The sequence below is a fragment of the Myotis myotis genome, unplaced genomic scaffold (assembly GCF_014108235.1).
Source record: "Myotis myotis isolate mMyoMyo1 unplaced genomic scaffold, mMyoMyo1.p scaffold_m19_p_48, whole genome shotgun sequence".
NCBI lineage: Eukaryota > Metazoa > Chordata > Mammalia > Chiroptera > Vespertilionidae > Myotis > Myotis myotis.
In genome coordinates this window covers 617,934-642,946 of record NW_023416355.1, presented here as the reverse complement: position 1 = coordinate 642,946, position 25,013 = coordinate 617,934, and the positions used below count along the sequence as shown (strand labels likewise).

General features: G+C 60.6%; 3 protein-coding genes across 4 annotated transcripts; 1 reads left to right on the top strand and 2 right to left on the bottom strand.

Annotated features, from left to right (window-relative positions):
- Nucleotides 1–768: 768 nt before the first annotated feature.
- On the bottom strand, nucleotides 769–4,739 carry MRPL20 (mitochondrial ribosomal protein L20). Of its 2 annotated transcripts, XM_036307522.1 has the most exons (4): nucleotides 4,579–4,739; nucleotides 4,378–4,488; nucleotides 2,959–3,036; nucleotides 769–1,163 (listed from the first exon to the last, which is right to left on the bottom strand). In XM_036307522.1, exons 1-4 carry the CDS (start codon nucleotides 4,663–4,665, stop codon nucleotides 990–992), a joined length of 450 nt encoding a protein of 149 aa, XP_036163415.1. In that variant the 5' UTR covers nucleotides 4,666–4,739; the 3' UTR covers nucleotides 769–989. The 2 variants fall into 2 exon arrangements, with proteins under 2 accessions (XP_036163415.1, XP_036163416.1); XM_036307523.1 differs by lacking the exon at nucleotides 2,959–3,036.
- A 3,932-nt stretch (nucleotides 4,740–8,671) lies between these two features.
- On the bottom strand, nucleotides 8,672–11,365 carry ANKRD65 (ankyrin repeat domain 65). The gene is made up of 4 exons (XM_036307506.1): nucleotides 11,210–11,365; nucleotides 10,854–11,074; nucleotides 10,147–10,678; nucleotides 8,672–9,229 (listed from the first exon to the last, which is right to left on the bottom strand). The coding sequence occupies exons 1-4, from the start codon at nucleotides 11,249–11,251 to the stop codon at nucleotides 8,795–8,797; spliced, it is 1,230 nt and encodes a 409-aa protein (XP_036163399.1). The 5' UTR covers nucleotides 11,252–11,365; the 3' UTR covers nucleotides 8,672–8,794.
- A 3,593-nt stretch (nucleotides 11,366–14,958) lies between these two features.
- TMEM88B (transmembrane protein 88B) lies at nucleotides 14,959–18,090 on the top strand. Its single transcript, XM_036307521.1, has 2 exons — nucleotides 14,959–15,434; nucleotides 17,023–18,090. Exons 1-2 carry the CDS (start codon nucleotides 15,201–15,203, stop codon nucleotides 17,281–17,283), a joined length of 495 nt encoding a protein of 164 aa, XP_036163414.1. The 5' UTR covers nucleotides 14,959–15,200; the 3' UTR covers nucleotides 17,284–18,090.
- Nucleotides 18,091–25,013: the final 6,923 nt, after the last annotated feature.

Genomic DNA, 25,013 nt, shown 5'->3' with positions numbered 1-25,013 from the left:
GTGAGGGAAGGGGAGTGCATGGTCCTGTGGGGTCCAGGGCTGACAGTATCATTGGATAGGGTTCCAGGCGATGGCTCTGATGAGAGCCATTGGGGCCAATGCACACGGGCCAGAGGTGGCGACCAGAGTGGGACTGAGGAAGAACATGCCCCACAAGGGGAGTGGTCTCGGCACAGAGGCTGAGGCTGAGCCTGGAACCAGCTCCCAGAAGGCGAAGGCCTGGCCCTGAGCAGGTGGGGCACAGCCTGCATCTCCCATGGGATGGTGTGCGGGATGATGGGGGAGGGGCCAGGGCTGGCACAGCTGCTGTGAAGTATCAGTGGGGTGAGCATGCTGAGAACTTATTCCTGGGCTTGCCTCTGGACTCAAGTGGCGTATTTGGGGGAGAGGTCTTCCCAGGTGATCACCCATCCTTAAGGGCTAAAGTGAGTGGGACCAGAAGAGCCCCCTTGCCTGCTGCCCCTCCTGGCCTGGGGAACAAGGGAGACAGCAGGGAAACAGGCTGGCACAGGGTCCATGCTGGGAAGGCAGGAAGGAAGGATAGAGGGCGAAGGCAAGCATAGGTAGTCAGCGGGCTGGGGGCCTGTGTGCTGGATGGGCACCAGGGTCAGACTTCAGAGTCCTGGTGCAAACACCTCACTTTCAGGAGAGGATCCAAGGTTCCCAGAGGAAGGCAGATGCTTAACTGACCCCTCACCCTGGCAGCCTCTCCCACCACATGGAGGGAGAGCACAGAGGTGTCTGCTTGATGCCAGAGGACACAGTGAAAACGCTGACCAGCACACAAGCTTTATTGACACAATCTACAAGCGGCCGCTGGTCTGTCCCAAGGAGGACAGACAGGCCTTTCCTTGACTGAAATGTCAAGTAACACAACTGCAAGTCAAACCTAACACGTTCCTGGCCAAGGATTCTCGCCCGTTTTCACGATGGTCATGGGGAACGCCTTTTCCTACGACGCCGCTGCAGAGGCTGCTGCAGAAGGCCCCTCAGTGGTACTGCACCACTCTGGAAAATATGCCTTCAGGCTCCTTCCCGTCCCCCAAGGCGGCGGCAAATCCTTCCTCTCGCCTCCTTCTGGCCAAAGCAGCCAAGGATTTAAAAGTCTTTGGTTCATAGATGGCCAGATCGGCCAGCACTTTCCGGTTGAGCTCCACCTGGCACTGTGGAGAGAAGCAGAGCCAGTTTCAGCGTCAGAAACGCGTTTCTCTGCAGCAGAAGAGCGTGTGCTGAGCTCCTAGTCCCAGCGCGTGAGCTGGATCCGCTCCTAGGAGCGTGTCTGCCTTCAAAGGACACCGTGTTTGGGGAGGCGAGAGAGGAGGAGGGGGAGAGGGAGGGGAGAGGGAAATCCCTCCCAGCAGGACGCTGGAGGACGAATGTGGACAAGGAAGGGAGGGCTTCCCTGCAGGAGGTGATGGAGAGGAGGCTGGCATCCAGTCCTGATGCCAGAAAACCAAGGATCCTGTTTAGGGTCAGTGATCGTCACCCAGACAGGCGACGACTGTGGGCCTGGGGTAAGCCTTGACGTCAGTTCAGAAGAGGAAATGACAACTCCCATTTACAAACGATGAAATGACACAAAGAGAGGAAGCAGGGACCCACCCTGGCATTCCCAATTCCCACCGGACAGCCAAACCAAGTCGCCGGTCAAGTCAACCTGCAGGCGACTTCAGAAAACTGAGCCCCGGCTGGTGTGGCTTAGTTGGCTGGGCATTGTCCTGTGCCGTGCACCGAAAGGTTGCCAGTCTGACTCCTAGTCCCTTCACAGCCTAAGTGGTGGGCTCGATCCCCAGTAGGGGGCAGGCAGAAGGCTGCCCATCAATGTTCCACTTTCACATTTAGGCCTCTCTCTCCCTCTCCCTTCCTCTCTCTCTCTCTCATAAATCAATAAGCGGGGGATGGGGGGCGGGGGCGAGTGTGGTTCTATGCACCAAAAGGTTGCCAGTTTGATTCCTGGTCAGGGCATGTGCCTGGGTGGTGGGCTCAATCCTCAGTAGGGAATGTGCAGAAGGCTGCCAATCAATGATTCTCATCATTGATGTTTCTATCTATCTCTCCCTCTTCCTTCCTCTCTGAAATCAATAATATTTTTTTTTTAATGGAAAAAATACCCTCAGGTGAGGATTAACCAAAGTAAAGTAATAAAAAGCTTTAAAAAAAGTACCAAAAACAGAAACTGGTACAAGATAGAAGCACAACACCCAACCCCTCAGAAAATAGCATAAAAACCAAACAGAACAATTACCAAGGTTTTGTGACACTTTACCCTCTTCAAGACATTTTCCCTCCAGACAGTACTAGTGGCCTGCGGGATCAGGCTGAAACCGGCTCTCCGACATCCCCACCCCCAGGGGGTTCCCAAATTATGAGATGACACAGGCCAGGCCGAGGGGCCCGCCCGGTACACGATGGGGGCCAGGGAGGGACACGGGAGGACGGCCTCAGGGCGTGTCCAGCCCGCCTCGCCCAGTCCCAATCAGCTGGACCCCAGCAGCAAGCTAACCCACCGGTTGGAGCGTCTGCCCCCTGGAGGTCAGTGCTCGTCATAGCGAGCAGTTGAGCAGCCTTAGCATATCATTAGCATGTTACACTTTGGTTGACTGGAGGACTGGACACTTAGCATATTAAGCTTTTATTATACAGGATGAGTTTCAACTCTCTCTGCTGCCTCATCAGAGCAAAACACTGTGAAATTAAACTTTAAAGTTAAAGCCAAGTGTTTCTGCCCTTTTTCCTGGATGGAGAAATGGGTATTTGTGTCTTGCCTATTTCCAATTCTACCACCAGCAGGACAAGGGCAAAGCTAACATGGGGAGTCCCTGAACTGACAGGACTCCACCCAGATAACGAACCAGCGTTCAGGTGCTAATACTGCGCTGCCAGGCTGTGGGGTCACGCCAGCTGGACCGGTTTCCGCAGACATTCCACATCGCAACAGGACCACGTCCTCAACCATACCTTAATTAAATTGCCAACGAACGCTGGGTAATGCAGGCCGTGCTCCTGGGAGGCAGCTGTGATTCGATTAATCCAGAGCTGAAATAAGAAAACATTGAGATGCTTAAGAACCAATTGTAGCCCTAGTTGGTGTGGCTCAGTGGATAGAGCGTTGGCCTGCAGACTGAAGGGTCCCGGATTTGATTCCAGTGAAGGGCAAGTACCTAGGTCGCAGATGTTTCTGTCTCCCTGCCCCCCTCTTTAAAAATCAACGGAAAAACATCCGAGGGTGAGGATCAACAACAAAAAATAACTAATTAGCCGTAACCGGTTTGGCTCAGTGGATAGAGCGTCGGCCTGCAGACTGAAGGGTCCCAGGTTCGATTCCGGTCAAGGGCATATGCCTTGGTTGTGGGCGCATCCCCAGTAGGGAGTGTGCAGGAGGCAGCTGATTGATGTTTCTCTCTCATCGATGTTTCTAACTCTCTATCTCTCTCCCTTCCTCTCTGTAAAAAATCAATAAAATATATTTTAAAAAATAAATAAATAACTAATTGTGCGTTGCGCCCACACCTCCACGGGGGAGCCAGTGGCGGAAACGCTCCTGAATGGATCTGTTCCGTCAAACGGAAGCAGAGGCTCTCTCAGGCCACCCTTTACTCCAGGGGTCCTCAAACTAAGGCCCGCGGACCACATGCAAATACAAAGATTGTATTTGTTCCCGTTTTGTTTTTTTTACTTCAAAATAAGATATGTGCAGTGTGCATAGGAATTTGTTCATAGATTTTTTTTTAAACTATAGTCCGGCCCTCCAACGGTCTGAGGGACAGTGAACTGGCCCCTGTTTAAAAAGTTTGAGGACCCCTGCTTTACTCGGTGTGAAGGCTCGGGTCCTTCCTTCCCAGCTCAGTGGTGCTCAAGTCTGTGCATCAGAATTGGCCCGGGCTTGTCAGACGCAGGGCCGGGCCACCTCCAGTGCTGCTGCTGCAGGTGCACGCGGGGCCTGAGGCTCTACGCTTCCACCAAGTTCCCACCGGACGCTGCTGCTGTCCGGGAGGGAGCGGCCGGGGCGGAGGGAGCGGGGACCGGGCCACAGGGACCCAGTCGGCTGGGTTCGCCTTCCTAACGAGTGGGGTGGGACGGGAAGCCCCGCGGGGCGGCAGGTGGAGGGGAGCTGAGGAGCGGACACAGGGGGCGGGTTGGGCGGAGCGGGGACCCTGGCCACCGGGTCCCGCGGGGTTTGGGGTGAGAGGCGTGAGAAGAGAGAAACAAAGGCCTGGAGAACGGTGCTGAGGTTTCGGCCTCGGCGGCAGGGGGACGGGGTCTGGCCGAAGCCGCCGTCGGTCCCGCGAGAGCGGAGGGCGGGGGCCAGGCCCCTCTGCCCGCGGTGACACGGCGCCCGAGCCGCGATGGACGCCGGGCCCCGGGCCCCCGGCTCACCGTCCTCAGGATGCCCCTCTTCCGTCTCCGGGCTTTCGTGCATTTCACAAACGCTCTGATCACAGCCCGGACGGCCAGCCGGTAGCAGCGGTTCTTCCTCCCCCGGAAGTGCTGGGTCAAAAAAACGGGAGAGGAGGGTTACCGGCGGGGTCCGCGGGCTCCCGGGCGCGCTGGGGCGCGGGGCGGGCGCGGCCAACTCACCCGCGCGTGCTTCAGCACCTCCTGCACCCGCCAGTAGCGGTCGGTGACGCGGCTCCGCAGCCAGAGCTGCGTGGTGAGGAAGACCATGGTGCCCAGCAGGCGTCCCCGCTGAAAGACGCCCGCGCCGCGCTGCCGAGTGCTTCCGGGTCAGCGGCCCGCCGGGCACTTCCGGGGCACCGCGCATGCTCCCCGGCCCTACCGCCGCCCCGCCTTCGTGCGCATGCTCGGTGCGGCGGGCCCCCGGTGCGCGCGCAGCCTCCTGGGGTCTCCCTCCCCTTCCTCCCCCGCGACTGGGTGTGGGCGTGGACTCCCGCGGTGGGGGCGGTGGAGAAGCAAGAGTCTACCAGCGGTTCTCAACCTGTGGGTCGCGACCCCTTTGGCGGTGGAATGACCCTTTCTCAGGGGTTGCCTCAGACCATCCTGCATATCAGATATTTACATGACGATTCATAACAGGAGCAACATTACAGTTACGAAGTAGCAACGAAAATAATGTTATGGTTGGGTCACAACATGAGGAACTGTATTTAAAGGGCCAGAAGGTTGAGAACCACTATATTAGACCATCCGCCACAAGCGGGGCTGCCGTGTGCCCTGCGGAGGTTGAAGGGCCGGTGCAGGCCCAGGAGCCCCGGCCATGGGCGGGAATCTGCAGGGCACCAAGGCCACGTGTTGTTTGGTTTCATCCCATGAATACCCAGAACGGGTGGGTCCAGGGACATCCACCCATGGGGACAGGGCATGAGGGGCGCGGGGAGTGGCAGCCAGGGACAGGGTTACCTGTGGAGTGATGACACGTTCTGGGTAGTGGGGGCGGTTGCATAAACTGTGAAAGTCCTAAACGCCATAACATTGGACCCTTTGAAATGCTTAAACTGGTAAACTTTGCATTCTGAGTATTTTACCACAAAAAATAGGGGGCAAAAGAGTAAGTGCAATTTAATTTAATAAAAGAGAAACATGCAAATTGACTGCACCTCCAATATGCCCCAAGCCATGCCCACCAGCCAATCAGAGCGACCATATGTAAATTAACCCAACCAAGATGGCAGCAGGTAGCCATGGAGCTGGAGTAAGCAGGAGGCTTGGTTGCCCCGGTGATGGAGGAAGCCAAGCTTCCCGCTTGCCCTGGCCTGCTGTGGACTCAGCTCAAGGCAACAAAGTTTCAATTATAGAAGACAAATAAATCCCAGATACCTGCTTCCAGCCAGCCTCCACTGGGAGCTTGGATAGCTGGGGGTTGAGGCCAGCCTGCAAACAGCCATCAGCCCCTCACCCAGGCTGGCCACAACCTCATGGGGTGAGGGTCCCCTCTGGGGGGCTTGGCCAGCCTGCAAACAGCCATCAGCCACTCACCCAGGCTGGCCACAACCTCATGGGGTGAGGGTCCCCTCTGGGGGGCTTGGCCAGCCTGCAAACAGCCATCAGCCACTCACCCAGGCTGGCCACAACCTCATGGGGTGAGGGTCCCCTCTGGGGGGCTTGGCCAGCCTGCAAACAGCCATCAGCCCCTCACCCAGGCTGGCCACAACCTCATGGGGTGAGGGTCCCCTCTGGGGGGCTTGGCCAGCCTGCAAACAGCCATCAGCCCCTCACCCAGGCTGGCCAGGCGCCCCAGTGGGGACCCCTACCCTGAAGTGGCTGTGGCCAGCGTGCAAACAGCCATCAGCCCTTCACCCAGGCTGGCCAGGTACCCTAGTGGGACCCCCACCCTGATCTGGGACACCCTTCAGGGCAAAACAGCTGGCCCCCACCCATGCACCAGGCCTCTAATAATCCTACATAATAAAAGGATAATATGCAAATTGACCCTAACAGCAGAACGACTGGAAATAACTGGTCACTATGACACACATTGACCACCAGGAGGCAGACACTCGATGCAGGAGCTGCCCCCTGGTGGTCAGTGCACTCCCACAGGAGGAGCTCTGCTCAGCCACAAGCCAGGCTGACGGCTGCCAGTACAGCGGTGGTGGTGGGAGCCTCTCCTGCCTCCTCAGCAGCGCTAAGGATGTCCGACTGCAGCTTAGGCCTGCTCCCCACTGGCAAGTAGACATCCCGCAAGGGCTCCCGGGCTGCCAGAGGGATGTCTGACTGCCAGCTTAGGCCCGATCTCCTGGGGAGCGGACCTAAGCCAGCAGGTGGTCATCCCCCGAGGGGTCCCAGACTGCGAGAGGGCACAGGCCAGGCTGAAGGACCGCCCCCAAGTGCACAAATTTTTGTGCACTGGGTCTCTAGTTTCTTTATAATGTTTTTTTTGGATGTAATTTTAAATTCAAGGAAAGTTGCAACACTATCTGAAAGAATTCTATAATACATTCTCCCCAAATGCACCAACTGCTTACATTTTGTTCCATTTCTTTCCTTTTTAAAAAATATTTTTTTATCGATTTCAGAGAGGAAGGGAGACGGGGAGAGAGAGAGAGAGAAACATCAATGATGAAAATCATTGATTAGCTGAGTCTGAAATCTGGGCATGTGCCCTAATTGGGAATTGAACTGGCGACCTCTTGGTTCCTGGATTGAAGCTCAACTGCTTTGAATAAAGGCAATGACTTTTATTAGGGTACAGGGGTCGACAGTCGGAGACAGCTGTCTGTTTCAACTGTTTGGGGTGGGGGGTGGGGTTTCATTTATGGAGATGGCTGAGTGGCAACAGGGAGAGATTTTTATTACTTACACTAGAGGCCCAGTGCATGAAATTCATGCACGGGGGTAGGGGGGTTGTGTCCCTCAGTCCAGTTTGCACCCTCTCCAATTTGGGACCCCTTGAGGGATGTCCAACTGCCCGTTTAGGCCCGATCCCACCAAACAGGCAGTCGGACTTCCCTCTTATAATCCAGGACTGCTGGCTCCCAACCACTCCCCTGCCTGCCTGCTTGATTGCCCCTAACCGCTTCTGCCTGCCAGCCTGATTACCCCCTAACTACTCCCCTGCCAGCCTGATCGACGCCTAACTGCTCCCCTGCTGGCCCGATTGCCCCCAACTGCCCTCCCTTGCAGGCCTGGTCCCCCCCCAACTGCCCTCCCTTGAAGGCCTGGTCCCCCCCAACTGCCCTCCCCTCTAGTCCCAGGTCCCCCCCAACTGTCCTCCCCTACAGGCCTGGTGCCCCCCAACTGCCCTCCTCTGCCGGCCCGGTCACCCCTAACTGCCCTCCCCTGCTGGCCATCTTGTGGCGGTCATCTTTGACCACATGGGGGCAGCCATTTTGTGTTGGAGTGATGGTCAATTTGCACATTACTCTTTTATTAGATAGGATGTCCTGAGTGGAGGGGACATGCCAGGGGCCGTTGCGCCACAGGGAGACCAGTATCAGTGAGGAGGCAGGAGTGGGGAAGGGGGCTTCAGGCTAGAGCCTTTACTGGGGCTCCAGCAGGAAAGGCAACACAGGGGAGGGAAACCTCTTGGGACTGGCTTGTTGGATCATCCCTGGGGGCCTTGCTGCATAGGAGCCACCTCTAGCTGTCTGGTGCCTGGCCCAGGTGACCTGGGGTGGGGAATATTAGTGGGTGTGTGGGCTCTGGATCGCAGGGGAGCTGTAAACGACTGTGGCCAGGGGTTCAGCCCTGACATGAATGGATGCAAATCCACAAATGCCAAATCAAAGATAGCACAGTAAGAGCACCCCCAGAGACAGAGAGAGCTGAGGGTGACACCCCCACCGTGGACAGACAAAGGGCAGGCCATCAGGCTGTGGTCACATCTACGGCCATGAGTCAGTGTCTACCAGAGAACGTGAAGAAGGCTGGGACTGCGGAGGCGGTGCGCCCCTGGGAGTCAGTGGGGCAGTCCCAGATCAGGCCAGAGGCCCATTGCTGGGCTCGAGCCACTGTCCGCTTCTGTTCCAGGAACTCCTCTCTGTCCTCCCCTCCACCCAGGCAGGCCTCAGCTCAGAAGAGGGAATCCTGGCACACTCCCAAGGCTGTGGGAGCCAGGAGCCTCCCATCCTGTGCTGTATGGCTCAGGCCCCCCGAGCTGTGTGCCCCTGGCAGTCATTCTTGGTTTTTTAATCTACTTTTATTGATTTCAGAGAGGAGAGGAGAGGGAGAAGGATAGAAATATCAGTGATGAGAGAAAATCACTGATCGGCTGTCTCCTGCACACCCCACACTGGGGATCAAGCCCCCAACCCCGGGCATGTGCCCTGACCAGGAATCGAACCGTGTCCTCCTGGTTCTTGGTCGATGCTGAACCACTGAGCCACACCAGCCGGACCTAGCAGTCATTCTGCTCTCTGCAAAGGGGAGGTTGTGCCTGGGCCATGCCCTCTTCTGCCACTTGGTCCTGGGTCACCTCACCCCACTGCGTTCTCAGGGCAGGGCTAGCCCCTCGGCTCAGCAAAAGCTTGGCGGTGGGGCCGTGGCCACGCTCCACAGCGAGGTGCAGGGGTGTTGCGTGGAGCCAGCCAGCAGCGTTGACCTGTGCGCCCCTGTCCAGGAGATGGCTGGCGACTTCCACATGGCCGCTCCGAGCTGCGTGGTGCAGGGGTGTGAGGCCCAGTGCATCTTGAGCATCCACCTCCGCTCCCCGGGCTGCCAGCAGCTGGACGGCAGGCAGGTGTCCGCCAGCGGCAGCCCGGTGGAGTGCAGAGCGTCCGTGCCTGTCCCTGAGGCTGGGATCCGCCCCGTGGTCAAGCAGTGTCTCCATATCCTGGAAGAGGAGGGGAGGACAAGGCAGGGGCCGCCCTGCCATTTGCCTGGCCCCACCTCATCTGGCCCGGGTCGCCTCACGGCCTCCTTCTTGGCCCTGCTTCCCATCTGGTAAGTGTGCCAGCCCCTGTAGGTGCCCGGAGGGCTCTGCTTAGGGACTAACACGTGTCCCCCTCACTGTCCTTAGATACCATTCGCCACCTGGCCCAGCGCCATGGGTCCGTGGGTGAACGATGACCTATGAACCAGGAGGTCAGGGTTCAATGCCTGGGTTGTGGGCTCGATCCCCAGTGTGGGGCGTGCAGGAGGCAGCCCATCAGTGATTCTCTCTCATCATTGATGTTTCTAGCTCTCTCTCCCTTCTTCTCTGAAATCAATAAAATATATATATAATTTTTTTTTTAAATCCTCACCCGAGGATATTTTGCCATTAATTTTTAGAGAGAGTGGAAGACAGGGGGAAAGACAGAAACATCGATGCATCAATTGGCTTGCCTCCTGCACGAGCCCTGACCAGGGACCAGGCCCCAGGGGGAGCCTGCAACCAAGGTACCTGCTCTTGATCGGAATCGAACCCAGGACCCTATGGTCCACAGGCCTACGCTCTATCCACTGAGCCACACCGGCCGGGGCAATAAAAACGTGTTTAGAATAAAGTTGGGGCGCCCGGCCAGGGTCCTCCCCAGTCCTCCCTGAGGTGGTCACAAACCGGAAGCAAACTCCAGGCTGCACTCAGACCCCAGACCCTCCGGGCTCCTCCCCCATCCTCGGCCCTGAAGCCTCCCCCTGCCCCAGGCGTCCACTCGGTCCGCGCCCTCCCCGCACGCACCGGGGCGCATGGAACAGCCAGCCCCTGGGGCGAAGGCCGCTTCCCCACACCGCCCGGCCCTGTCCATCGCGGGTGAGGCCGGCACGTACCTGCCCGCGGCCCGAACCCGCAGCGATGCTCAGCGCGGTGGCCCCCGCGCCGTCCCGGGCGTCCACGTGCGCGCCCGCCGCCAGGAGCAGGCGCAGCGCCTCCGCCCGCCGGGCCGCGGCCGCCACGAGCAGGGCGCCGTCCAGGCCCGCGCCGCGCGAGGCCAGCAGCTCCAGCACCGGCAGCCGCCCGCCCGCAGCCGCCCACTGCGCCGCCGTCCAGCCGCGCGCGTCCGCCGCCTCGGCGCCCGGGCCTGGCGCGCCCAGCAGGAGCCCGGCCAGCAGCGTGCGGCCCCGCGCGGCCGCCTCGTGCAGCGGCGTGAGCCCGGCCCCCGAACGCGCCGCCGCCGGGGCCCCGCGCCGCAGCAGCAGCTCCGCCACCCGCGAGCGCCCGCGCCAGGCGGCCTCGTGCAGCGGCGTGCGCCCCGCAAGGTCGGCGGCCCCCACCTGCGCCCCGCGCTGCAGCAGGAGCCGCACCAGGGGCGCGTGGCCGCGCAGCACCGCCAGATGCAGCGGGGTCCTCCCCGCGCTGTCCCTGTGGGCGTGGGGGCTGCGTGGGCGAGCGTGGGGCGGCCGGGGAGCAAGACCCCGTCCTGCCCAGCCCGGTGGGGGGCCCTGCCCTCCCACCCAGGTCAGCGAAGGGACCCACGAGGGAACCCCCTACATCCTGGCCCGATGCCCGCACCCCTCCCTGCGCTCCAGGGGCTCACCTCTCCTCCACGCTGGCCCCCTGCCGCAGCAGCTGGGTTGCGAGGCCTAAGTGACCCCTCCACGCAGCCTGCAGCAAGCGCCCCCAGGCCTGCGGGACACCGGGCCCCTCTGCCCCTGTTCCCAGGGCCTCCTCTGAGCCCAGCTCTATCCACCTGAGTTCCTGCTCGGCTCCTGCCTCTGGGAGGTCCTGCTGCCCGGGCTCTGAGCGCCCAGGACTCACCTGGGAAGGAAAGGAATCCTGTGTGGACGCTGGAGGCTGAGCCAGTCCCAGCCCACCTGTCCCCAGGCCAGCATGCCCCCCCCCCATCTTCTCCCCGGGGAACCAGGCCACCAGCTAGGCTTGGCTCTCAGTTACCCCCGGAGGGAGCCTGTCCAGGGACTCGGGGGGCCTCTCCATGCGGGTCCTGGCCCAGCCACAGCGTGCTGAGTGGGCCCCTCAAGAAACTCCTCCTGAAGGTGTGAAGGTGGGGTGTGGGCTCCGGAGGGCTGGAGGCTAGAGCTGCAGTTGCTGTGTGTGGGAGGGGGGGGGGGGGGAGCTGCCTCCTGCTGCCTCTGGGCCCAGTGAAGGGCCACTCTCCACACTGTTTATCCAGAAACTTAAGGAGAGGCCCTGCCTGGCGGCCACAGCTCCCTCCCCCCAGCACCCTCCTCCCCTGCCAACTGCCGGGGCCCCCCCCCCCCTCCCAGACAAAGGCCAGGCAAGCAGGAGCACGCCCGTGGACTGAGCTCCTCCAAGGAGCACAGCCTCTGATGTGCCAGGACTTGCCTCCCACCCCCCCGCCCCCCCGCAGGTACCCACATGCCTTCCCCTGGGCCCCTCCCTCAGGCCCTGCCCCTCACCCCCTCCTGTGCTGCTGAACAAGACCACCCACCTCGGGGCTGGAGCTTTGCCTCCTGCCTGATTCCAGGAGGTGGACAGGATGAAGTGGGACCCTTCAAGCCAGGCGACCTGGGTGAAGGCATCTGGGGTAGGAATCGCCTGGAGATGTGGAGGCAGGCAGGTCAGTGGAGGCTGTGATGGCAGACTGCTGGGCAGGAGAGGGAGGGAGCCAGGCTATGGGAGCATTTAAACTATATTTTTATTGTTTTCAGAGAGGAAGGGAGAGAGAGAGAAACATCAATTATGAGAGAGAATCATGGATCGGCTGCCTCCTGCACGCCCCACACTGGGGACTGAGCCCTGAACCTGGGCATGTGCCCTGACCAGAAATCAAACCGTGACCTCCTGGTTCAGAGGTCGACACTCAATCACTGAGCCACATGGGCCGGGCAAGGGAGCATTTTTATGACAGGGGACTAGAAGCATCTGGAACTGGTGCTGCAGGAAGGGGCCTGAGTGAGGCCAGCAGGATGGGTCACTTTGATTCTGGTGCCTAGGGCAGAGTGGGCCCGGTGGGGGCTGGCCCTGCCTTCCCATCCAGGGAAGGCCACCTATGCAGGGTCCTGACGGGAGAAGGAAGTGCTCCAGCTGCTCTGTGACTGTCCACCAGGAGGCAGCACAGCTTTGGGGCTGTTGCTCCTACCCCAGCCCCCACCCTCAGGCTCCCAGGGATGAGGTGTCATGTGGGCCCTGTCCTGCCTCCCCACCCCCAAGAGGAGCAACAGAGTCTTGCCCCTCCCCCACCTCCCTAGAGAGTAGCCCTTGCAGGTACCGGGTCCCCAGGATGGGTCTCCAGCCACATGGTCCCTCCCCCGTGATGCCTAGTCACTCTGCTCAGATGTCACCTCCCCAGAGGGGCCCGCCAGCCTGACCCCGGATCTGACCCTGTTTTATTTTCTTCTGAGCACTTATCACTCCATGAAAGAATCTTTTATTTTAAACTAGAGGCCCGGTGCATGAAATTCGTGCACAGGTAGGGTCCCTAGGCCTGGCCAGTGATCAGGGCTGATCTGTGGGGCAACCGGCGGGGCGATAGGGGGGCCCCTGCTGGCACCTGCCTTGGCTGGCCTGGGGCCTGCGGGCTGCGGGCAGCTCCTGCATTGAGCGCCTGCCCCCTGGTGGTCAGTGTGGGTCATAGCGACCCATCGTTCTGCTGTTTGGTCAATTTGCATATTAGGCTTTTATTATACAGGATACCTGCCTTCCTCTCCCAGGAAAAAAGCCCCATGTGGGCACGTCACCCAGGCTGGCAGGTTCAGGCCCTGATGAAGCTGGCACTCTGGTCTGGGTGGGTTCAGACACTTCACTGCGCGAGTGGCCAGAAAAAGCAAGGGCAGCAAAGGTGTCCTCTGTCTGTGTCCCTGTCCCACAAGGTCACACCGAAAAGAGCCGGCCAGCCCGGCGGGGCTCAGTGGTTGAACGTCGACCTATGAACCAGGAGGTCAGGGTTCAATTCCCAGTCAGGGCACATGCCTGGGTTGCAGGCTCAGTCCCCAGGGGCGTGCAGGAGGCAGCTGATCCATGATTCTCTCTCATCATTGATGTTTCTATCTCCCTCTCCCTTCCTCTCTGAAATCAATTTAAAAAAATGTATTTTAAAAAAAGAACAGGCCAGCCCTGACTGGTTTGGCTCAGTGGATAGAGCGTCGGCCTGCAGACTGAGGGGTCCGGGGTTCGGTTCCGGTCAGGGGCATGTACCTTGGTTGCGGGCATGTACCTTGGTTGCGGGCACGTCCCCAGTGTGTGTGGGGGGGGGATGCGAGAGACAGCTGATCAATGTTTCTCTCTCATCGATATTTCTAATTCTCTATCCCTCTCCCTTCCTCTCTGCAAAAAAAATCAATAAAATGTATTTTTAAAAAAGAAAGAATGAGCCAGATCATGGGCCACACCAGGGGGAGGGAGCGGAGAGAGTGCGCCCTGTTGTTGAGGGTCCATTACTTGCTGCCTGGGGCCCAGCGGGCCGTCCCATACCCGGTCGGAGCCGGGGGAGCCTGGGAGTGCCTCCTGGCAGCCTCCCCACGCTCCGCCACGGCCTCTGTGGGCTCATGCAAGGCCGGCCAGGGCCATTTGCAGCATTTCTAACCCCACAGTCACTGTCTGACGAAATGGGTAGTTACTGTAAGACCCTGAGAGTGTGAGCCGTGCTTGTGCCTGGGGGCAGGGCGTGGCATGAGCTTCTGGGGAGCTGCTGTTGTCCTGACGGGGCCTGTGGCAGGCAGCCTGTGTTCCTCGATGGTGCCCCCACGGTCGGCCACCTCCCCACTCTAAGGCGTCTGAAGGGAGATGGGGAGCCTGGAGGCCTGGCACAGGAAAGCAGAAAAGTTGGCAGGGCAAGGTGGCTGCGGAGGCGGGAAAGGGGGATGTCGGCGCCCGATGCCTGTGGTCTCCGGTTCAGCTCACAGACAGCCTGCTCACTGGCTTAGGTGTCTGCTGGTTATGCGAGGGGACCCTGGGGTTCTGGGAGGCGGTGGGAGTATGTTAGTGATGTTTGGGGACATTCGTTGGGGATTTGGGGGAGGGCAGGGGGTGCTTCTTCTCCACTTGAAATTATGGAATCCAGCCCTAGCCGGTTTGGCTCCTTGGATAGAGCATCGGCCTGCGGACCGACGGGGCCCGGGTTCGATTCTGGTCAAAGGCAGGTGCCTCGGTGTGTGCAGGAGGCAACCAATCAATGTGTTTCTCTCGCAGCGATATTTCTCTCTGTCTTTCCCTCTCTCTTCCACTCTCCCTAAAAGTCGATGGAAAAATATCCTCGGGTCAGGATTTAAAAAAATAAAGAAAGGACGGAATCTGTGGTCCCAGTTTCCTGGAGGGACTGGACTCCGGCAGGAGGACACCTGCCGTGGTGGCTGCTGTCGCTGTGAGCCTCTGTGTTCAAGGTCCCACGCGTCCTCTCACGGGACTAGGGTGCAGGCACCCAGCGTCTTCCATGTTTACTGAGGCTGAGAGGGGCCAGGTTGGGAATGAAGGGACCAGCAGGAACCAGGGCCGGGAAGTGGGGTACCTGGAGACCCCCCCCACCCCCCCACCCCCCCCCCCCGCTCCTGATGGGGCAGTTATCATAGCCAAGACCTATGAAATGACGTCATTGGGGGAGGGGCTGCAGGGGGAGGGCGGGACCAGAAGGGAGGAGGGCCCCAGTGCCACGCCACAGGGTCAGCTGTGCAAGTCCTGAGCAAAGCACAGCACACAGGAGCTGGCCACAGAGGCGGGCCAGGGCCGGAGCTGCAGGCGCCTGGCAGAGAGAGGCCCAGCCTGGCGGTGGGGAAACTGAGGCAGCGGTGCGGCCCTGGAGACGGCTGGTCAGGGCTGGACCTTCCTGGCCCAAGGTTCTGCCTCAGTTGGGTCTCTGGTTGCCGAGGTCTGAGAAGGGGTCGGACCTGAGCACCCAGGGCTGACCCCGGGGTCTCAGTTGCTGTCTGACCACTGCTGGGACCCCACCAGGCCCGCTGCCTGTGAGAGCATGAGTGAGCAGGAGAGGGAGACGGAGGAGGATGAGGGAGGGGGCCCTTCAGACATGGCACCCATGCTGCCCCGAAGGCGCCCGGACCACAGGGCTGGACCACCCACCCTGGGGCTGCCCGGCCGGATGCTGGCTGGGCTCCTGCTCCACCTGCTGCTGCCCGGGACCCTGTTCCTGCTGGTGCTGATGCCGGCAGCCGCCATCATCTACCTGGGATTCCTGTGCCACTCCAGGGTGAGCCGGGCCCTCTGGGGGAGGAGGGGAGGCGCTGGCTGGGCCTCCCGGGGAGTGGGGTCCTGTGGAAGCTCAGGGCACTGGGCCTGAGGGTGAATCGTCCCCCTTGTCGCCAGAGACATGTGTGCCCCTCCCCGGAGAGCCCTTCTCCTGCCAGCCCCTCCCCCACTGGCCACAGCAGAAGGGCCTTTGTTCCCACTATGGGGACAGCTCTCTCCCTCCCCTGAGGCCCCCAGCCTTGTACCAGGGGCCACCAGGGCCTGAGCAGCTGGGCAGGGTGGGAGGAGGAGAGGGCTCCAGGAAGAGAAGATGATGTCTGATTTCACCAGTCCACAGCCCCTCCCCCGCCACACCCACACAGCCCCTGGCAGAACCCTCCTGCCCTGGGCTGGGTTCCCCATGTGCAGTGGGCTGTGGCTTGGTCCAGGGCAGGGAGGGTGTAGGCAGATGGGCCCCTGTGCCCCCTTTCTATAGGCCTAAGGCAAGGAAGGGCGACCGGACGGGGGTCGCTAAAGAGAAGGTGGCACCAGCTGTGACACCCACAGGCTGGGGCTCCTGGTCAGGTGCCAGCAGAGAGAAGGGTCATGGGGAGCAGTGGGCTGGGGAAGCGGGGGTCGGGCAACAGCGGGAGGGGGGGGGATTCTTTGAGTCTCCGCCCAAGAGATCGCTACTCGGGCCGTTTACTGCGTGGACTCCGGTGAATGGGTTCCTGATCTCTGTTCCTTGACGGAGAAATGACAGGCCCTCAGCAGGGACTCCACTAGGCCTCAGGCCCCGCCCCTCGCCCCGCCCCGCCCCTGGCAGTATGCTCCCCAGGCCCCGCCCCGTCCCGTCCCGTCCCCCTGCTGCCTGGCCCCGCCCAGTCAACCCAGGACCCGCCCACCCACCCAGACCAACCCCTCCCCCTGCTGCCTGGCCCCGCCCCGCCCCATCCTGGCCCCGCCCCGCCCCGTCCACCTGCGGTCTGGCCCCGCCCACCCAGACCAGCCCCGCCCCCTGCTGCCTGGCCCCGCCCCGCCCCATCCTGGCCCCGCCCCGTCCCGTCCACCTGCTGCCTGGCCCCGCCCAGTCAACCCAGGACCCGCCCACCCACCCAGACCAACCCTTCCCCCTGCTGCCTGGCCCCGCCCCGCCCCATCCTGGCCCCGCCCCGTCCCGTCCACCTGCGGCCTGGCCCCGCCCCGCCCCTTCCTGGCCCCGCCCCGTCCCATCCACCTGCGGCCAGGCCCCGCCCCGCCCCATCCTGGCCCCGCCCCGTCCCGTCCACCTGCGGCCTGGCCCCGCCCCGCCCCATCCTGGCCCCGCCCCGCCCCGTCCACCTGCGGTCTGGCCCCGCCCCCCCAGACCAGCCCCGCCCCCTGCTGCCTGGCCCCGCCCCGCCCCATCCTGGCCCCGCCCCGTCCCGTCCACCTGCGGCCTGGCCCCGCCCAGTCAACCCAGGGCCCGCCCACCCACCCAGACCCGCCCCTCCCCTTGCTGCCTGGCCCCGCCCTCCCCGCCCCATACAGGCCCCGCCCCCACCCCTGATGCTTGGCCCCGCCCAGCCCCTCCAGGCCCCGCCCCTCCTGAGCTCCCGCCCCGCCCCCAGGTCCACCCGGCGCCCAGCCCCACGTGCCGCGCGCTGCTCACGGACCGCGGCTCTGCGACGCTCATCGTGCTGGGCTTCCTCTCGCTGCCTCTGCTGCTGGTGTTCGCCTCGGCCGCCCGCGCCCGCTTGGCCCGGCGCCTCCGCCCGCTGCTGCCGTCCCCCATTTGGACCCGCGGACCTGGTCGCCATCCAGGCTCCAGCGACGGGGAACGGGAGGAACGCCACCCTGATGGAGAGGAGCAGCTCTGCGCCTGGGTGTGACCCCAGCGGCCCTCCAAAGGACCCGAGACCTCCAAATCCCGGGAGGCCCCCGAACCTCCACATCCTTCGTGACCCCCATAAGTTGGCCCCAGGCCTGCGAGCGCGTGGTCTGCGCCCAGATCCGGCTGGGAAATCGCGGGCATTGCATGCCTCGGGCTCCGGCGCGGTGCTCCGAGCGGCCGCGAGATGGCACTCGACTCCCCGGGACTGGGGTCAGCCCTCCCCACCCACCGCCGCCGGCACCCTCGCTGGCAGCCCTGCCGCACAGGCTGTGCCCCCTCGAGGAGGCGGGGTGGCTCTCAGAGAGGGGCGCGTGGCCGGGCTCGAGAAAGGCGGCCTCCTGGCTTCTGCCACTGGCTGCCCTGGCCGGGCCCTGTGGCCCCGTGACTGGTCAGCCAGGGCCTCCCGCCAGTTTCAGAGGAGGTGAGACCCCCACGGTCCACCAGAGCGCGTGCTTCCAGGAGTCAGCGATGGCCAAGCCCTGCCAGGGCCTGCAAGGCCCAGCCTGTGCCCAGGTTAGAGCTCAAACTGAGACCACGGTCCGGCTCAGCCTGAGACCAGGGTTAGAGCTCGGCCAGTGCCCAGGGTTAGCATCTTCTATTACTATTATTTTACACTTTGTCCTTTATTTGGAATGGTTCCTTTAATATATGACCCTGACCCTTGGCCATGGCCCTTGATACAAACTAGGGTACACATTTTTTTTTTTTGAAAAACAAATATGACAAGTGAGACAGCCCTTATGATTCGTCAGAGCAGGCTCACTGAAGTGGTAGTTTTCTGGCAATAAATGTGTCCTTGAAGTTCTTTCCCTTTGATTCCTAGAACCACCTTCATTTCCTCCTTTCCTGAAACTCTTTTGTTCAGTTCCTCCTGGAACGCCTGGAGGAGCAGCAGCACTCTGCCCACGACTCCGGGGTGGGCGTTCAGATGGGCACCCAGTAAGGGCGCAGCCTGTTCTCCCTGGGTGACGTTAAGGTCCTCAGGGTCTGCTGCATTCTGCCCTGTGCTTTGAGCTTGTTCCTAGTTGCGGCTCTGTTTTTGATGACCTATCCGGCGTCACGGTGTTTCCCGTGCCTGGGGATCAGATAGTTCCTCGTTCTGGAGAATCCTCAGCCGGTATCCCGAGAGCTCTGCCTGTCACTCACTGTACATGTTCTCTCCTTTGACCTCGATGTCAGTTCATCTCTCTTGTATTTTTTTTCAAATATATTTTTATTATTGATTTCAGAGAGGAAGGGAGAGGGAGAGAGAGATAGAAACATCAATGATGAGAGTCACCAATCGGCTGCCTCCTGCACGACCCCCCACTGGGGATCCAGCCCACAACCCGGGCATGTGTCCTTAACCGGAATCGAACCTGGGACCCTTCAGTTCGCAGGCTGATGCTCTATCCACTGAGCCACACCAGTTAGGGCTCTCTTGTACTTTTAAAAAATATTTTTTTTATTGATTTCAGAGAGGAAGGGAGAGGGAGAGATAGAAACAGAAACATCGCCGAAACCGGTTTGGCTCAGTGGATAGAGCGTCGGCCTGCGGACTGAAGGGTCCCAGGTTCGATTCCGGTCAGGGGCATGTACCTGGGTTGCGGGTACATCCCCAGTAGGAGATGTGCAGGAGGCAGCTGATCGGTGTTTCTCTCTCATCGATGTTTCTAACTTTCTATCTCTCTCCCTTCCTCTCTGTGAAAAATCAATAAAATATATTTAAAAAAAAAAAAAAAAGAAACATCAATGATGAGAGAGAATCATGGATCGGCTGCCTCCTGCACGCCCCACACTGGGGATGGAGCCCGCAACCCAGGCGTGTGCCCTGACCGGGGAATCAAACCGTGACCTCCTGGTTCACGGGTTGACGCTCAGCTCCTGAGCCACACCGGCCGGGCTCTCTTGTATTTTCCATCTCCGTGTCTCTCTGTTGCCTCTGGGCAATTCCTCCAGCGCCCTCTTCCCGCTCAGACTCACTGGCTGTGTCTAATCTGCCGATACACTCATCCGTTTAATTCTAAATGACTATTCCTAAAAGTTGCGCTTGCTTCCTTTTGAAGTCTGATCGCTTTTGATGGTCCCTTGGTGGCATGCTTGCTCAACTTCTGGGTTCCAGCTTCGGTCTGTTAGACAGCTGGCAGCCACGTTACAGCCTGTACCTAGCCATGCCGTGTGCTGGTCTTCGGGCTCTACCTTTGTTATGTGTTGTTTCTGCTGCCGCTTCCCTCCAGGGAGGACTCCCTCTGGGCGGCAGGGCCAGCTGGGCCGGTCAGGGTCCCGGTTGGTGGCCCCTGTGCAGTGCCACCCCGGCTCTCCAGCTTCAGGGTGGCTCTCCCGCCCTGTGTCCAGAGAACACGCTGCTTCCCCACTTGTTTTCCTGCATCGTCCTGGGTCTGCTCCCTTTTCTCCTGTTTATCCACTTGCAGTGTTTAATTCTGGAGGGACCTCGGGGATATTTACTTCCTTGTAAGCCCAGCAGTGTATTAAAAATGTGCACTTGTTGTCATCCGTCCAGGGTCTGGTGGTAGCCGAAAGGCCTTTTAAAGGATGGAGCGCACCACACTGCCAGCTGGACTCCGCCTGTGACCAGCAGGGTCAGGCCCCAGAGACCGGGGCTCGCGGTTCAGGCTGTGACCAGAGTCAGGGCTCATTCCGTGGCCTTGAGCGGAGCCCGCTGAGGCTGGCCCGGGTCCAGCAGGAGTCCTCGGGGGGGTTCCAATTGTCTGTGCGCAGCTCTGATGCGGTTCCCAGTCAGACAGGAGCCTGGCCGGCCGCCCGGCTGCCAGAACTTCCCCTGGTCCAAGGCCGCCTTCCTTCCCCTCCTGCCCGGGCTGGGCTGGCGCTGGCCAGGCGGCCAGGAGGAAGACTCTCCTGAGGATAGGCCTGGCCCTGGAGTCACCAAACAACAGCTGGGCCTGGGGGGTGGGGAGCTCAGCTGCCTGAGCCTGGGCTTCCTAAGATGGGTCTCAGTGTCCCAGGCCAGCCCTGAGCCCCAGGGAAGTCTTGCCTCAGCCCCCGTTCTGCCCCACCCGCTCACAAAAGACACCCGTGAGGGGCTGTGAGCGTTCACACGGTCTCGGGCTCTGCTTTTTAAAAAATATATATATTTCTTTGCTTTTTTAGAGAGAGTGGAAGGGAGGGGATAGAGAGATAGAAACACGGTAAGAGAGAAATATCATTGATCGGCTGCCTCCTGCACGCCCCCCACAGGGGATCGAGTCCACAGCCTGGGCATGTGCCCTGACTGGGAATCCATCCGGGGCCTCTTGGCTCCTGGCTCGATGCTCAACCACTGAGCCACGCCGGCCGGGATAGGGGTCTGCTTTTAGAGGGCCAGCTGTCAGGGACATTGGGCACTGGGTGCTGGGGGCCGAGGGCTGGCCCACCAGAGGGAACCAGAAACAGGCCCCGGGCCTGGGGAAGGCTGAGGAGACCATGGTCTCTTCTTTATCCGCCACCATTTAGGTTCCTGGTAAGGGGCTGGGGGGGGGGAGCGGGGGGGGGAGGAGGGGGGCTGGGCTAAGGGGAGGGAAGGTCCTGCCTCCAGCACAAGGCTCCCCCTCCTCAAGGCCCGTCATTCAAACAACCTGTCCTGCCCTTCAATCCCTCTGCCCAGGCAGGACCAACCCCATCTGAATCCCAGAGAGCTCTGCCTCTAACCCAGGGGTGGGCAAACTTTTTGACTCGAGGGCCACACTGGGTTCTTAAACTGGACCGGAGGGCCGGAACAAAAGCATGGATGGAGTGTTTGTGTGAACTAATAGAAATTCAAAGTAAACATCATTACATAAAAGGGTATGGTCTTTTTTTTTTTTAGTTTTATTCATTTCAAGCGGGCCGTAGTTTGCCCACGGCTGCTCTAACCCTTTGCCCAGCACGGTGCCCATGACAGAAGCCTCTCTTTCAGGGTCTCAGCCCCCCAGGCCGAGCCCCCAGCCTCTGCTCCCCTCCTCCCCCCATGAAAACTACTTCAGCCCAGCCGGTGTGGCTGAGTGGTTGAGTGTTGACTTATGAAGCAGGAGGTCACAGCTCGATGCCTGGTCAGGGCACCTGCCCAGGTTGTGGGCTTGGTGCGGAGGGGGGGCCTTGCAGAAAGCAGCCGAACGATGATTCTCTCTTATTGTCGATGTTTCTCTCTTCCTCTCCCTTCCTCTTTGAAATAAATAAAAACACACTTAAAAACAAAAAACAAAAACCCTTCATCCCCACCCAATGCCCCTCAACCCATCCAGGGGCCCAAACTCCACGGGAAGCAAGTGCTCTGCTCCTGGATGGGGCAGGGAGGAGGCCCCTCTGGGACAAGCAAGCTCTTTCCCCACCCAGGTGCCCCTGCCCTGGCTGTGGACGCCTCCACACACCTGTGTGTGTGCGTGTGCACGCATCTGTGCATTGTGTGTGAGTGTGTGTGTGTGTGTGTGTGTGTGTGCATGTTCTGGCTTGTGCCCATGCAAATCTATCCCATCCGCCTCCCCTCACACCCTGAGCTGGGAGATGGGAGCTATTGTCTCGACCCCACAGGGTGGAGACTGTGCAAGATTCCCTGACCTGCCCAAGGTCATGTATTCATGCACAAAGCATTTCCGGGGACCGAGGCGTTGGCAGGCACACCCTCAGACAGCTGAGGCGCGGCCAGGAGGGGTCTGGGACGGGCCAGTTCTGTCCTTCCAGCTTGCATCCAGGTATGAGCCCTACCCTCACCCAGGCATGTGGGCCAGGCAAGGGGTGCTGTGCAGGAAGTGAGCTGGGGTGGGTGGGCTGGGTAGAGTGGGGAGGGACACACTGCCTTCTGCCCGCATGGTGCCTCTGGCTGCTCTAATAATGAAATAGACATGAGACACAGGAGCAATAGAAAATACCCAGATTCGAGACACGCGTGTGCATGAGAAGCCTGCATACGTGCGAGTCAGACCCCACATGCACGAGAGGATCAGAGGCAGAAACGAACGTGGGCATATAAGGCATGCTGAGCCGGCTGGCTTGGCTCAGCGGTTGAGCGTCGACCTCTGAACCAGGAGGTCAGGGCACATGCCCAGGTTGTGGGCTTGGTCCCCAGTGTGGGGCGTGCAGGAAGCAGCAGATCCATAAATCTCTCTCATCGTGGATGTCGCTATCTCACTCTCCCTCTCCCTTCCTCTCTGAATTCAATAAAAACATATTAAAAACACACACGCTTCCTGAGTTAGGGACAAGATAGTGCTGGGCGTCAGGGCCTGGCAGGATGAGAAGAGCGGGTGCTGGGTCAACAGAGACTTGCTCTGCCTACAGATGGGCAGAGGCTACGCTGACCACAGCTCACTCTGGGCGAGGCCCCGGCTCAGTTCCCCGGGCAGTGAAGGGAGGGGCCCAGGTTCCCCTTGAGCCTGAGGCTGCAGGTGCCTTTAGCTCAACACAGTCTGTGTGCCTCGGAGGCGCATCGTGGGGTGCATTGGTCGGGACCCCCTCAGTAGTCACAGGCAGAGTCTGGCGCTGGCTCTGAGGTCTAAGGCCCTGCCCGCTGGGCCCCACTCCCACCTCTGGGGAGTCCCTCCCTGCTCTCTCCTTCCCCAGGCAAGCCTGTCTGGACCCTGCCTGGGGCAGGGGCAGGGGCAGGGGCAGGGGCAGGGTGTGGGGGTCACCTCCCTGTAATAGAAGGTTCCAGCAGAGGGAACCAAAGCGGGGGTGCGGGGGGTGGGGCACCCTGCACAGGCTGAAAACCCAGGAGCCTCTGGATGCCTGCCTTCCTCTCTGCGCTCACCCTTGCCCAGTAGGCCCTACCTCTGGCAGCGGCTCACCAGGCATCTCCTTGGAGGCCTCCCACCAGCCCCACCCTCCCCTGGGCCCTGGCCTGCCCCGTGAAGGCCCTGCACCCCTTGCCCTCCATTTCTGCCCCCCAGCCCTCCTTCCTGCTCTCACACACCTGCCTGCCCCAACCCCAGGGCCTTAGCACTTCCCGTAGCTCCGGCCTCCGGGTCTGACACGGCCGCCCCCCCCAGCGGGAATTTTTGCAGGCACGCCACTGCTTGTCCCCCTTCCAACCCGGAGGTGCTGGGAGGACAGGGACGGTGCCCAGTCCTTGCGTGTCCCTGTTTGTAGGCGGCGGGAACGGCGCCAGGAGTTAGGCCTGTGGAGTCAGGCCGGACCTGGTACTTGAGTTCTGGCTCCGAAAGACTTCAGAACCAAGACTCAAACTGTGAGAGAACATTTATTTGGGAAATCAAAGAGGTAAAAGAAGTAATTTTTAGAAAAAATGGGCTTAGGAAACAACTTACAGAGGTAAAGGAGTCGTGAGGAGGGGAAAGGTAATGTGCCTGAGGGAAGGGGAGAGAAAGGGAAAGGCAGGGGTGGGGTCCTCTGTCCTAAGGACTTGGGGGTGGGGGACGTTAGGGGAGGCCCTGGGGAAGATCTCAGCAGAACACTCAGCAGCCTTCCAGGGGTGGCCTTTCGGGTCCGGTCTCCACGGAGTGCCGGGCGGGCCCCAGGGCCGGGGTCATCACCAGCGTGACGGGTCCTGGGCTTGGCCTTGGGCTTGCTTGTCTGATGTTGCTGCTTTTCTGGGCCTGGAGCTGAAATGCAACTGAGGCCTCTTGGGTGCAAAGGTCAGGGGGTCCAACGGCAGGACACAAGGCCAGTGTGTGCTGGGGGGGCGGGGGGGAGAGGTCACTTGGGGGCGAGGATGTGCACACCTGTCCGTGACTGTCTGCCCCGGTGGCCTCTGAACCTGGCCCCACGTCCTCCCTCCGCTCCTGTCTGCAACTGCCGACCACATCCCCATGCAGAACCTGCCCGTGGCCTGGCTCAGCACCGAGGATGGGTGAACGCAGATGGGGGTGCCCACCCCATGCTCTGGCTGCCCACCCCGCCAGGCAGGGGGACGGAGTTGGGGTCAGTCTAGAGCAGTGATGGCGAACCTTCTGAGCTCGGCGTGTCAGCATTTTGAAAAACCCTAACTTCACTCTGGCGCCGTGTCACATGTAGAAATTTTTTTATATTTGCAACCATAGTAAAACAAAGACTTATATTTTTGGTATTTACTTTATATATTTAAATGCCATTTAACAAAGAAAAATCAACCAAAAAAAATGAGTTCTCGTGTCACCTCTGACACACGTGTCATAGGTTCGCCATCACTGATCTAGGGCCACAGGGAGCAAGGCTGGGCTCCTGGGGAGTGAGAGGCTGGGACCTGCAGACCACGGGGAGGTCCTCAGGCCCTGGCCTGTCCCAGACCACGGACAGGCAGGTGGAGTCTAGAAGAATGTGTGGGTGGGGCAGCTGGGTGGGCTTGGGAGGGGCCTCTGGGCCCTGCTGCTCTCAGCGGCTGCTCCCTGGGCCCCACGGTCCCACTCACTGGTGTGGGGTGAGGTCAGGGGGCCTTGGCTGGCCCCACACCCCAGATCCAGGCCCAGGGCAGCCACCCCCCCTTTGCTGTCTCTATCCCCACCTCGTATGTGTGGGTAGATACAGCAACCGTGATAAACAGCTCAAGGGGGGCACCCCTACAGGGTGGGGCAGCGCCCAGGCCCATCTGCCCAGCAGAGCGCCCTAGGCTGGGGTCAGGGGTGAGGTCAGAGGCCCCGGGAGCTGCCCTTTTCCTTGGGGTCAACATGACCACAGCGCGCTGGGCACAAAAGGCCCTTCTTCTCCCCAGAGGCCTGGACTGTGCGGAGGAGGGAGGCTGTCCGACCGACTGGGAGGGGGCAGGGCGGGCGGCGCCGGCAGAGCAGTGGCCCTGGGTTCCCGGAACCCTGTCCACCTGCCTGTGGG

What these genes read in the sequence shown, in the direction of transcription:
- MRPL20 (XM_036307522.1), bottom strand. Translation starts at nt 4,665, where the DNA reads ATGGTCTTCCTCACCACGCAGCTCTGGCTGCGGAGCCGCGTCACCGAC. An exon ending in AGAGGGGCATCCTGAGGACG is followed by an intron (nt 3,037 to 4,377) that starts GTGAGCCGGGGG and finishes TTCTTATTTCAG; the next exon opens with CTCTGGATTAATCGAATCAC. An exon ending in TCGTTGGCAATTTAATTAAG is followed by an intron (nt 1,164 to 2,958) that starts GTATGGTTGAGG and finishes TTCTCTCCACAG; the next exon opens with TGCCAGGTGGAGCTCAACCG.
- ANKRD65 (XM_036307506.1), bottom strand. Translation starts at nt 11,251, where the DNA reads ATGGAGAGGCCCCCCGAGTCCCTGGACAGGCTCCCTCCGGGG. An exon ending in GGGGCCAGCGTGGAGGAGAG is followed by an intron (nt 10,679 to 10,853) that starts GTGAGCCCCTGG and finishes CCACGCCCACAG; the next exon opens with GGACAGCGCGGGGAGGACCC. An exon ending in CGGGTTCGGGCCGCGGGCAG is followed by an intron (nt 9,230 to 10,146) that starts GTACGTGCCGGC and finishes CTCCTCTTCCAG; the next exon opens with GATATGGAGACACTGCTTGA.
- TMEM88B (XM_036307521.1), top strand. Translation starts at nt 15,201, where the DNA reads ATGAGTGAGCAGGAGAGGGAGACGGAGGAGGATGAGGGAGGGGGCCCT. An exon ending in GATTCCTGTGCCACTCCAGG is followed by an intron (nt 15,435 to 17,022) that starts GTGAGCCGGGCC and finishes CCCCGCCCCCAG; the next exon opens with GTCCACCCGGCGCCCAGCCC.